Below are 13,349 nucleotides of genomic sequence, written 5' to 3' on the forward strand. Positions count from 1 at the left end.
TAAGCACATAGTAGTTATTAACCCTTTAGTGCTGAAGACCGCCTTTAGACGGCACAATTAAATGCCTCGCTTTAGATGAATTTGGTATATAAATCAAATGGTAAAAAGCTTAAAGTAATGATATTTTTAATTTAATCTTGACAAATAGTAATTTATGCACAACAAAATGCGTTAATATAAATAATCAGCATTAAAAGATATTCTTCGAATTTTGATCAAACAATAAAAAGCATAATGTAAGCCGACTAAGGACGATAATGGGCAGTAAAGGGTTAATTAGTCGGGAATGATTTGTTAGTAGGTGTTATTGTACTATGCGTGTACATTAACGTGCATATAGAAAATTGTTTTTTTTATTATTTTTTTTTTGGTTTTTGGTTTTTGCTTTACGACTACTATCGGTTTTACACACACATATAAAAGAATTAGGTATTTTCAATTGTTTGATTTTGGTTTATGTTTTTGTTTTTTGGATAAACACGAATACACAAATTTGTTGGCTAGCTCACCTGATTTTTGTCAATTTCGCCATCTTGCAATTCAGCTTCGCCTTGCTCTTGAAATGTAATGATAATCAAGGCCACGAATATGTTGACGAAGAAGAATGGAAATACAATAAAATATACTATATAAAAGATGGACATTTCGATCCGGAAATTTTGGATTGGACCCCTATCTTCGTATGTGGCAGCCATTGAGTGTTGCAAGACCCTATTTTGTTTGTTTGGTTTGTTGTTGATTACACCCATGAAGAAGTATGATTCAAGTATTCGCACGAGACAAAAGTAAATAAAAAACAATGCAAAATTTCGTTATTTACCATACATATAACATATTCCCATAAAGTGTCACATATATTTATTGCACTATTGCGTGCAATAATCTATGTTTGTAGAAGATAGATAGGTAGACGCAATGGAAAAGTAGAAGAACACTTGTAAGAACTACAATTAATATTGCTTACTGTGGCCATCCCTCGCCGGTCTGTACAGCGAATAGCGTCAGCATGGCAGCGGCGACGTTATCATAATGAAAGCTTCGTGGCTTCCACACCCGCCTCTCTTGTTTAGGCAGCAGTTCGTCTTCCTCGTATTTGAAATACGAGCCCCTTCACGTTCACAGGTTGTGATGATGGTTGTCGCATTTATATTTATTTATTGTTTATGGGTAATGAATTTTTTTTTTTGGTATTTTTATTTAGTTATTTTTTTTGTATTTGTGGTTATTCATTTGGAATTATTAGTAATTTGTAAATAGATTATAAAATGTAAGAAGCAAGTTTGGCAGAAAACAAAACCAAAACAAAAATAGCAATTATAAAACAATATGAAAATATTAAATTTTAAATATGTTTTTTTGTAATACAATTTGATCATATTTAAGTGTAAATGAGAGAAATGTAAATATGGAAGCACAAGAATTGTTGATGAACACAAGAGTATGCAAATGTATATGTGACTATGTAAGATGTACGTATATGTGTATGATAGGACATACATATCATAACGATATAAGATGTAAAACCTTTTTTCAGTTTAAGTAGTAGGAGAGTTAGTATTGCACACAAAAAACATATCAACATGTACTTTTGGTATTTATGTTTGTCTGTAAAGAATGTAAAGTTTTCCGTGTTTGTGTGTGTGTGTGTGTGTGTCTACAATAGTATTTGAATTTGGTAAGGGAATTCGATATTACACCATATAATAGTAGTAGTAGTTGGAGTAGTAGTAGTTGTAAGTCCACATTAACGCAAATAAATACTGTACAATTAAGGGGAGTACAAAAAATACCAACATAATACATTTAGTATATACCAACACATACAAACACATAGTCGTGTCTGCAGTTAACTCAGAGCAGAGCTGAAATAAGTAGTATGTAAGTATCTGCATAGATAGATATGTATGTATTATACTATTATAAGCAATAAACGCATCCTGTTTTACATTCGATTCTCAATGCGAATGCATTAATGTATGTGAATGCACGATATAACAAACGATATAACTGAGCGAGTATTCGAGAGTTGTATAACACTAAGTTCAAAATTATTCGGCTGGTTGTTTGTTCGGCGATGTGTAACAAGGCAGCGCTGCCCTTAACAATGAATAAAGTTCGCACCTACAAATATTTCCCTTGTTTTATTATCAGCTAATATGCTAATATTTCTTGTTATGTTTCTTTTAACTGACTTTAATTCGAACACATTATTGAAATGAAGAAGACTAATATTATATTTTTGTGTAAATCTTAAATATTCAGTCTGTCATACTTCTGATTAAAAATACTGAAAATGTTTACATTTATTTATACCCAATTATTGATTTTATTATTTGTTCGTTCATCTGTCCGTCCGATTCAATACCTAAATCTATAGTTACCACAATCTCTAACCTATTTTAGAAACTTATCACTAATCGCCACATTTTGCGAAGACCGATGTGTGTAATCGATGTACGTGTACATATGAATTAGTATTTTAGTGAATTTCAAATAAAATCAATCATACTTAAGCAGTCATAGTAATTATTGCATACGAAGGTCAAACAGTTAAAACAAAAAGATACTGAGTGAAGTATCTAGTTTTGTTTCTTTTCTACTTCTCGGCTCGATGAGTGTAAGACGCGTGTCTCTTTGTTTATATTTATGTTGTTTTGTGCACTCGGCATTGTTGCCATCTTTCGCGGTCAGCAAATGTCGAGTGCAAAAAGTCTGCGTTGTATTTCTCAATTCCTATCAATGGGTAAATTAAAGTTTTCACTACTTACAATGCACAACGAAATTCTAGACAACTAAATAAGCGGGATTATTAATCTTCGTTTAATCACATCCAAAAACTCTTATATCATGATTGCAACTGAGAAGGGAATGGGATAACAAAACAGTTTCATATTTAAAAGAGAGTTGAATAAGAATGAAGATTTGGAAAAGTTAATCGCCAATTGTGCAATCAGAAGAAATAAATTGTTCTAAATTTGGATAGAGTATTATTATATGTTAATACAATCTGATACCTGATACCTCTCTAAGTATGTACGCGTATACAGACTTATTAAGAAATCTTCTGGTAGTAATATGGACTCTTTGGTATTGCAAAATACCCAATTATACATGCTATGCGCGATCGAAGGTCGAAGGTTGCCTCTTATACGATTACGTATAAAAATTTGATTTTAGAAAATAATTGATTTTTTGGTGTAGAAGGTAACACATACAATTATACATTGATTTGACTGAATGAATTGACTATTTGTATAACCGAAATAGAAGAAAACTAGAAATGGTAAAGGTGGTAATCGTATTTTCGCATTTCAGTTCTATTCTATGTTTTTTTTTTTACTATGTTGTCACAGTTGTTGTTGGTTAATACGCATTGTTTTCTATTTGCTTTTTTTTTTGGTTTGTTATTAATTTCAAATAGGTTTTGTTTATGTTTGGATTTTGTTTTTCGTTTTTTCTTTGTTTTTTTTTTTCTTTTGTTTTTCTGGTTTGTTTTTAACCCGTTTACTTGCTTGATTGCTTGGCACAAATCAAGCAAGAAAAACTAGGTAGAAACTTTAAAATGCTACTCTTACATTCTGTTAAATCAGTGCACCTTTTTTGTTTTCTTTGAAAAGAAACAAGATACAACGAAACGAATATAGTTAAGAAAAAATGTAAATAAAATAAAGGATAAAGCATAAAAAGGATAGAAAATAAACACGTCTCATGGTATATATATATATATTGGCGCATCTTGATTTTCTCTGGAATTATTCACTTATATATATGTGTGCACTCATATAAGCAGCAAATATTCCAATCTTAAGAAGAAAATGTATGTAATTCGAACGATGTGAATGTGGCCTAGTCATAGCTCTCAAGAGATCTATACGTAGATTAAAAAAAATATATGTAAATAAACCCTAAACATTGTGTTGTGTTCGTAGTATGTATGTAGTATGTCATGTACAAATATCACATAAAAAGAACTCTGTTAAGAGTTCATAATACATACATATGCAGGGGAAAGAAAAGCGTTAGATTTGCCAACGACGAGCATTGACAAAAAGATTCAAGAGGTATTGTGGTAAGGATTTGCAAATGATAAATAACATATTTATCACATTAATATATTGTATATGTATGTATAGTAAGCAACCTTACCGATGATTTTGTTGTTAAGGAAACGTAGTGGGTAGTAATTGTTGTGTTTGTTAATTCGAAACGAAATAGAACACCTCTATTTTTGGGAAACATAAATACACACATCGAATACATATTGTACGAGCAGTAAATAAGTTTAAGTTATGAATGAGAGAACCCTGTTCTAGAATCTAGATAGTTGTGTCCTATGGTTTGTGTGTAGTATTTAGTAGTAGTAATAAACTAACAACTATATGTAAATATGAGTCTATGTATGTATGCGTATAACAACAATTGTTTGGAACATTTGAAGAACAAATTAAGAATTGGAGTTTAGAATTAAAATTGTTACCCAGCGGACCAAAGAAAATCCTAAAACGCATCAACTGCAGCACGACTCTCATTAGAATTCTGTATACACACTACAAACTATGTTCGTTTATATTCATTGTTTAAAGAAATTGGTAATTTTTTAGCTCTTTAATTTGTCCGCTGAGTATATAGACATATACATTCAAGCTTATTATTTATATGTATGCATATGGAACACATACATATGAAGATTGAAAGTGAAAAAGAGAGAGACAGAGAAACAGAGTGAGTGAGAGTTAAAGGGAGAGGGATAGACATTGACAAACATCGACTGAGAGAAATAGATATAGCGAGAGAGAGAGAGAGAGATATAGAGAGTGATAGATGGGAGAGCTATATACATATATGTATGTTAGACCAGACAAAATATATTATGATGTTTTTTGTGTAACGCGTCTAAATTAGCATTTTGGGTAAAAGATCTACGAAGAAATGATAACACCAAAAACCAAAAACGAAAGCAAAAATCGTATTACAGAGATCATCAAAAGTACGAAAAATACAAAATGATATTTTGTAAGGGAAAATGAAAATGATTCAGACGAAAGCGAATAAAGTAACTGGTAAAAATCTTTTCGGAAAAAAACGTTACTTACTGGCACTCTTCGGAAGTATGTTTACTTTCGTCCGTACAATAAAAAAATTTTCCATTGAACAATTGTACACCAATAACAGAAAATATAAATTGAAACAATATGTACACGATTAGAATGTTAACAACATTTTTCAATGAGTTCACGACGCAATCGAAGACGGCTTTCAATTTTGGAACACGTTTAATGGTCTTCAGTGGACGCAGTACACGCAATACACGAAGCGATTTAATGGTTGACAAATTTTGTCCAGCGCTGCTACCGCTCATATCGAAACCGAAACTAACAGCAGCGCATATAACGACCACAGCATCCATAATATTCCAGAATTCTCTTAAATAGCTGCCAGGATGTAGTATTACACCCAAGTCTACAATTTTCAGCAACATTTCTATCGTGAATACGCCGGTAAATGCATAATCAAAGTAATTCAAGATTTCGTTTCGCCTCGAATTCTCACGAACGGGATCTTCGGCTGCTAATGCTATTGATGACATTGAGATGACGACCATTATGAAGAAATCAAAATATGGTAAATTAACTACCCAATGGGCACCACGTCGTATGCTGTATATGTCAATTAGTAGTTATACGATTTTTGGCATAGGTACGCAAATAATTTCATCCAGATTCGCAGTTATAATTTTTATACATATAGATATATAATACGATTCAAGTTGTTTATAAGATTTTTGCATGATTTGGAATTTCATATTTGTTGGTTTGTCGATTGCGATTTGAATTTTATTTAATCATCCGTTTCATTTCGTTAATTGATTTTGTTTTGTCCAATTATTATTTTGAGATCATTAAACATTGTTTTGTGGTCATTTTTTTCGATATTTAATTTTGATATTTTTTTGGTTTTTGTTTTTTTTTTTTTTAATTTGATGTTCGTCGTAGTCATTGTTATGGATTTTGTTGTTGTAGTTGTTGTTGTTGTTATTGTTGTTGTTTTTGTTGTTGTTGAAGATGATGATGAAATCGATATGATATAAATTGCAGTTTTTCGTGGTGAGGGTGATTTGGTTGAATTGAGTTGAGTTGAGTTGAGTAATCAAATTTTGTAGTCGTTGATATTTGTAATGCAAATATTTACAAACATATGATTCATTGAATAAATCAATTAAGTAATTCGTAATTGTAATTGTAAAGAATCCAAAAAGAAAAATAAAAGAGCAAATTGAAATTGAGTTAGTGAGATTGTTATTATGTTACATTTTATATAGGATATCAATATTATTAGCAATCATTAAAGACATTAGTAGTATATTTAAATATATTAGTTGCTAAAAACACACATTATTTAGACAAAACCTGTTCTCATTACGAAAACTAAAATAAACCTATCCAAGTAAGATTCAAAACAATATTTGCATATTATTTTGCCCCTCAAAATTCTCTACAAGCTTGCAGAGATTAACCGTCATCTTTGGCTGGAATGAAACTTAAGTATATAGTACTTGCATATTGTCTTTTTTCTATCTGAATGTCTATATTAAAACTACACACTTAAGAATCGCTGGTCTTAACACTTCCCCTCATTATTATAAAATGTTGATGTTAGAGTAGAATATTAAGGAGAATTATAAGTGAGCAATAATATATTTACGGATTTGTTGGTGAAAGTATAAACATCGATGAATATGGCAACATTGGCTTCGGCCCTTCCGTTACTTCTTCCTCCTCCTTTTTCTCTTCGACCTTCTTTTTGCCTTTTCCTTTGCTAGTGGCAACAGTGCCTTCACCATTCTCCAGGTGAACCCCATCACCTTGAAGGGCTTCCATTTCTTTCTCTAGCTCTTGCAGTTGTTTCTCTTTATCCTCTTCGACTTGTTCCTCTTCGGCTGCTGTAAGTTCTTGCGCATTCGCCAAGTTATCGACGGCGATAGCCAAGAACACATTTAAAAGTGTATAATTACCGAAGAGTACCAAAACGATAAAGTATCTGCGAAAGGAATTATCACGCCAAATTAGTTCAGCTCACAATCTTATCGTTAATCTTACTGCTAATTAAAATGCATAATCGCTTTGACATTAATCATATCCTGTATCTACTTCCATCACATTTCAGTTCATTAAATTACAATTTTAAATAATTAAAAAAATTGAATTTTTCTTGAGATTTTGTTGTTTGTAGATTCAGGATTAATAATGTCGCGCTTAGTTTAAATAATTATTTAACAGTTTATGTCATATAATCATAATGAGCTAGATTTATCACAAAATGAAAAGGTTGTGGAGATTTTGAACTTTTGTTGGAAGAAAAACTAATGCTAATCTAAACCTGAACGAAAATGGTAAAAACTATCTACTAAACACTTAAATTTTGTACTAAAAACAACAATTTGAACCTGTCAAGCTCCGGTTTTCATTTGATTAACTTGCTTGTTTAAGATTATAATCAATATGAATTCTGGAACGTAACAGAGCATTAAAATTGCAATAACTATGATTATTCAATTGCAATTCCATACGAAGAATAATTATCAAAAACAAAAAGAGAACGAAAATAAAAAAGGAACGTGTGACGTAATATCACAACGGAGCCAATTGAGAGTAGTAAGATAATCAATTATTGCTGCAAAAAATATAGAGTAATAAAATACATATGTAGGTAAAGCTGGGAAATGCGAAAATTGTTAGCAATAGCTATATGTTTTGCACTTACGTTATTATATACGATACGAGGGAGATTGCGGGACTTGATTTTTTTTTTGTTTTCGTTATTTTTTCTTTTTTTTTTTTGTTTGGTAAAATGGAAGGGCTTGGCTTGCAGAATTTGAGAATGAGATAAATCTAAATTCTTCAAGCTCTAAAGTCCTATCCTACACATACATTATGAAACCAAAACGTAAGCGCTTTGGATTTTCAAGGTCGATTGCACATATTAATGGTTCGACGTTCAATGAATTGTATTTAAAATGTTCTTATTTTACAAACTGTTCTACAAAGAGCATAATTTATACTAGTAATTATGTATTTGAATCGTCAATTTTGTATGTGTCTATAGCTGATATTATAATCAAATCATACGTAAATAGTTAACACACCCAAAAAGGATAGATAAACAAAAACAAAAACGAAATTATGAACAAATTATATTGAAAGACTAGATATTTCTAGAACATTAAGCGGAAGAGTAGTAAAAAACAGAGTTAGATTCTGTAGAATGATTCCACCACACACAAGATGTAGACATTATTATAATTATTATTTTTTTTGGTTTTTTTTTTGTTGCGAAAAATGTACTCGTAATAACGTATATTCTACATACTCGTATAAAATATTATCTATACAATATACAAATGAAGGAAATAAAGTATCAAAATAAAACTTACATAGAGTAAATCATTCCTTTCTTTGCACCACCTTGCGATATAATACCCTGATACATAACTTCATTCCAATCTTCGCCGGTTAGGATTTGAAATACGGTTAAAAGTGCTATTGGGAAGGTGTTAAAATTGGTTTCAGGCGTGCCTCCTGGCAAATTGAATTGACCACCGAACAACTGCATGCCGAGCAGTGCAAATATGAGTATGAACAAGAAGAGCAGGAACAGCAACGAGATAATTGATCTCATTGAGTTCAGCAGGGAAATTACTAGATTGCGCAGTGACGACCAATATTTGGTGACTTTGAATATGCGCAACAGTCGCAGTGCACGCAACACTGATAACCCGAAGGAGCCACCTTTAACTTCGGACCAGATCACCTCGAATATCGAACCACTAATGACGACACAATCAAATCGATTAAACGACGATTCGAAGTAAATGCGAGGTCCCAGTGCGTACATCTTAATGAACATTTCCGACATGAATAGGCCAAGGAATATGAATTCCGCGTAATCTATAAGAAAATTTGTAAAAAAATAACGATTAAATACATAGCACGTAAAATCTAAATAGCTTTATGTTTCCATTACGATTCAGTTCTCCTCGAAATCAATCGTGCTTCGTGAACTTACATAAAAACTCTGTGAGAAATGTTGGCTGGCCATAGTGTTCGACAGCGACGCAAACTGTGTTCAGAAACACCAGAACTATGACGAACCAATAGAACCATTGTGTTTTTACTGTGTGGCGTATCCAGAAGCGGAATCTTTTTTCGGCTCGCCAGAATCCTGTGCAACTGCCTTGGGGTTTCGAACGAGTTTTTAGATAACCTGTTTCAAATCAAGAGAAAATGTTGTCAATCAATGCAAGGTAAATAATTGAATTCAAAGTTGTTTTCATTTTAGGACACACTTAATTATTTCTTGGCTATACTGCTGTTGAGTGCTCTTATACTCATTGGTAGCGATAACGTCATGGTCATTTCTGCTGCTACTTCATTTTATTTTTTTGTTTGTTATACCCGCTACCCATAGGATTAAAGGGTAATATATCTTTGTGTCCGCAGGAAATGTATGTATCAGGCTCCTCCGACTCCATAAAGTATCTATATTCTTGATCAGCATCAACCGCTGAAGTGATAACGCCATGTTCATCTGTCCGCCTGTCTGTCTGTCCTTATAAACACCTTGATCTCAGAGACTATAAGCGATAGAGCTATAATTTTTTCGATCAAGTTCGTTTCAAATACAACTATAGTATTTATAATCCCTAAGCATTTGATTGCGATCGGATACAAATCTTCTTTATGGCAAATTACGTCTACTGCAGTCGGGGTTTAGTTGCTTTGGCTGACCTCTATATATTATATTTCGAATATCGAATATGATCTTCGGTATATTTTAGTATTTTTTGCAGTATATTATTTGGTATATTATAGGAATAACACCTCACTCTTTTGATTTTCTTCAAAATGGGTAGCGGGCAAACTCGACTATAGCTTTCTTAGTTGTTTTTTACTAGCACAATGTTTGAATGATTATGCGACTTGCAAACACGGATCTAAGTGTAAACAATTATACACCGATTTATTACAATTTGGGATTGGTTACTAAGCTTTAGGCTCATTATGGTTCTGTGCAGAGAATTACTAATTTGATATTTAAACCATTCTATCGATTGCCGAAGAACTAATTGCAATGAATATTAATACTTATAAAGTTGTGAGCGAATAACTGATATGTACTACGCAATATAATAATATCACTTTTCTATGTAATACATTACGATCGGATGGACTGTGGTTTTAAACTTATTGCATTAATGGATATTAGTCCTACGTTTAATAGAGTTTTCTTCAAATATATCGCCTTAATTTTAATATCGATGTATCAGGTACGTATGGGTTTCATTATCTTATTAACACGAACACATTGATAGTCACATGAATTGCTATTAAAAATAATTGTTACTTAACTACTTAAAAGTAGCACAAATTAATGAAAATAGAAGTGCAAATTATTATATTAAATTAAATATGAAAAACAAATGAATTAAATCACAGCCTTCTTCACTACGTTTACTTAATTATTTTTTTAAAATTATTTTGCGATGAAAAACAAATCACATGTTCGTGTAATATATGTAGGGACGTTAGTTAGTACTAGTGTCTAGCCGTTAATTGTGAGTTTGAGATGATAGTTACTTAAATAAATTAGTTACTTTATGCAGAACAAATGCAGCACGATTTGGTGCAAATATTTGACATTTAAATCAAATAATTAGTCAAATTTATAATTTACTTACACATTTTGAATATGTTCAATGTAAGAAAAAGAATTTCATTTTGGTAAAATTCATAAAATAAATGAGTATAAAAAATATGATTAAAGATATATATTAGAAGCACCTATGCACAATAGTTATAATAATATTTATGTTCGCTTTGCTCATGGAAATTAACAAACCAAGTTAAATTTTTACGCAAATTAAATGCAAATTAATAAAATAAAAAAAATCTTTTCAATCACTTTTTATTTTATCACTTTTCTTTCGTATAAGTACTGATATTCGTTAATTCGTTAATTGTTGTTTATTGTCCAACATCTATCGTATAAGTTTTCTCAAAGTTTTCTCCTTCAAAAATGGTTAAACGTTTCTTTATATATTTATTGGACCATTTAAACTTCATAATACATATATTTTTTGGCGTTTTTATATATACTAGTCGTATCAGAATATATAATTTTGCAATTTGTAGTCGAATAAAATAATTTAGTAAAACAAAAACATTGTCCAGAATTAATCCTGCTTCACGTAAAATTCTTACCATCTTATTCATAAATGATCATATTTGTCATAATAATGAACTCAAATTTGATTAGAATATTTTGAGATAATGAAGAAATATCTTACCGTCATCACCATAATCTTCCTCAGCTTCCTCTTCTTCTGTGTCAGTTGACTTTGATTTGCCCAAACTTTTCAGCTTTTTTCTTTTGGCTGCATTTCGTCTACGGGCTAAAAATTAACTTTCTTTAGTGACGGAAATATAAATAAATAATAATGTAAGAGCAAACCTTCCATAATATGCATTTTCTCTTCTTCGGTTGTTCTTTCTTCGGCTAATATAACCTCCTCTGAAATATTATTATTAAAAATAAAAACCGATTGTTACATGTTCACACATAGATTATCTAATTGCGAAAGATGAACAATAAAAAGCAAGTTGATAATAAAGCGTATCGAATATACATTTATTTATTGTAGATGAGTATATAAACGATTATAATATATATTTATAATTTGATGAAAGGAGTTAGTTTTTGACTTGGATGAGCGTGAACGTGTGTATTTCTGTTGTGTGTTGTTTGGGGGGAGGAGGAGGCGGGGCGGTCGTAAAATAATGCTCTAAGGGGAACTAGTAAAGTGCCACAAGTGCTGTCAACTGGTAAATATATATTTATATATATCATATATGTATGTAATCATATACAAGCTTCTTATATTATTTTGAGGGTCATCTAGAGTAATTGCGTAATGCTGCAAAGGCAAGAAATGGCATCATTGGCATCCAACAAAAAGTTTGCTATTTTATTTATTATATATGTCAGTATGTAATACACACAAAATATAATGTACACACAATGTATATACATATATTTCAGAAAGAGAGAGAGAATCTCTTACATACAGTTCATATATAATGAGAACATGAAAATGCGAAACTTGTAGAGTTCCTATTTATTTGTTTTTTAATGATTTTTCTTGACTGGACGATTTAATTTATTACGATGGTAATTTATGAATACGTACTAGATTTAAATTTTATGAACATTTGAAAAGCAATATCTTTTTTAATAATGTGTACACACTTTTGTATACTTATAAAAGTAGGTTGGAAAGTATATTACTGTATGATTGTTTGTTTGATTGTTTTTTTTGATGTAGTATGTATGCATGTATATTTTGTTTGTATATGTAAGAGTAAGAGTAAGAGTTATTGGGTTGCAAACAGTGTAGTATATAAAATTACAAAAAAGAAAGGGGTAAATACTATACCAGCTTTACAAATCCATTCAACATAGCCGTTTAACTCTCTTTCTAGTTGCTGCTGCCTTCTAAGTTTAAGAAACTCTTGTCTATTTTCTACTTTTTCTCGTTCTTTTGCGAATTCACTACAAAAAATAATTAAATAGAATATGATAAACCAAAAACATCAACAATCAAATGAACAATTGTATGTAATTGCATATTTAGCAAAATGCAATGCCCAAAATTTCGTTACCTTTGTGGATATATGTATATATATTTTAGTTTATTTGTATAAAAATGTAATTGTGTAGTATTTGGAGTGATGAAAGGAATAATATAATTAAATATTTCATAAATCATATATATACCTGTGTATATGTTTAAAACTCAAAATAAATTCAATGAAAATAAATAAAAATCACAGTTTACTGAGCCATTACACAATTGAATTCGAATTGAATAGCCTTGGAGTTACAATGAGTTAGTCGCTTCATTTAAGTGGCCAACAAATACTTTTGCAACATACTATATTTCAGTATAAATAAATACTATATGATCCGCTTAGGTAGGAGTGTGACCACTCAGCATTTTTTCGGCCTTAATTAGCGCAAATTTGTATAGAATTGCGTTGATTTTGAAATTCATTTCTAAATGTATTATTAAGTACTTCAAAGTACTGTTTTATAATATCATTTGTTTGCGCACTTTCGCATAAAATACAGCCATGCTTCGATTACCAATACATAAAAATATCAAATGAAAATATTATTTTGGAAAATTCGTAATAGGGAACATGAATGATAAATAACAACAAAAAGAAACTTTAAATTTTCAAGCATTTGTTTAGTTTTATATTTCATTTGAATTGTATATTATTATTTTGAAA

General features: G+C 30.8%; 1 protein-coding gene across 1 annotated transcript in view; it reads right to left on the minus strand.

Moving 5' to 3' along the window:
* LOC132796498 (voltage-dependent calcium channel type A subunit alpha-1) overlaps window positions 1–13,349 on the minus strand; it is a 63,130-nt gene that overhangs the window by 33,737 nt on the left and 16,044 nt on the right. Inside the window, 9 exon segments of the mRNA XM_060807690.1 lie at window positions 510–711; window positions 965–1,108; window positions 5,094–5,657; window positions 6,703–7,038; window positions 8,432–8,945; window positions 9,064–9,261; window positions 11,345–11,449; window positions 11,509–11,568; window positions 12,491–12,606. Coding sequence (XP_060663673.1) covers window positions 510–711; window positions 965–1,108; window positions 5,094–5,657; window positions 6,703–7,038; window positions 8,432–8,945; window positions 9,064–9,261; window positions 11,345–11,449; window positions 11,509–11,568; window positions 12,491–12,606 — 2,239 coding nt within the window.

Source organism: Drosophila nasuta, chromosome X (genome assembly GCF_023558535.2).
Source record: "Drosophila nasuta strain 15112-1781.00 chromosome X, ASM2355853v1, whole genome shotgun sequence".
In the NCBI taxonomy this organism is placed as follows: domain Eukaryota; kingdom Metazoa; phylum Arthropoda; class Insecta; order Diptera; family Drosophilidae; genus Drosophila; species Drosophila nasuta.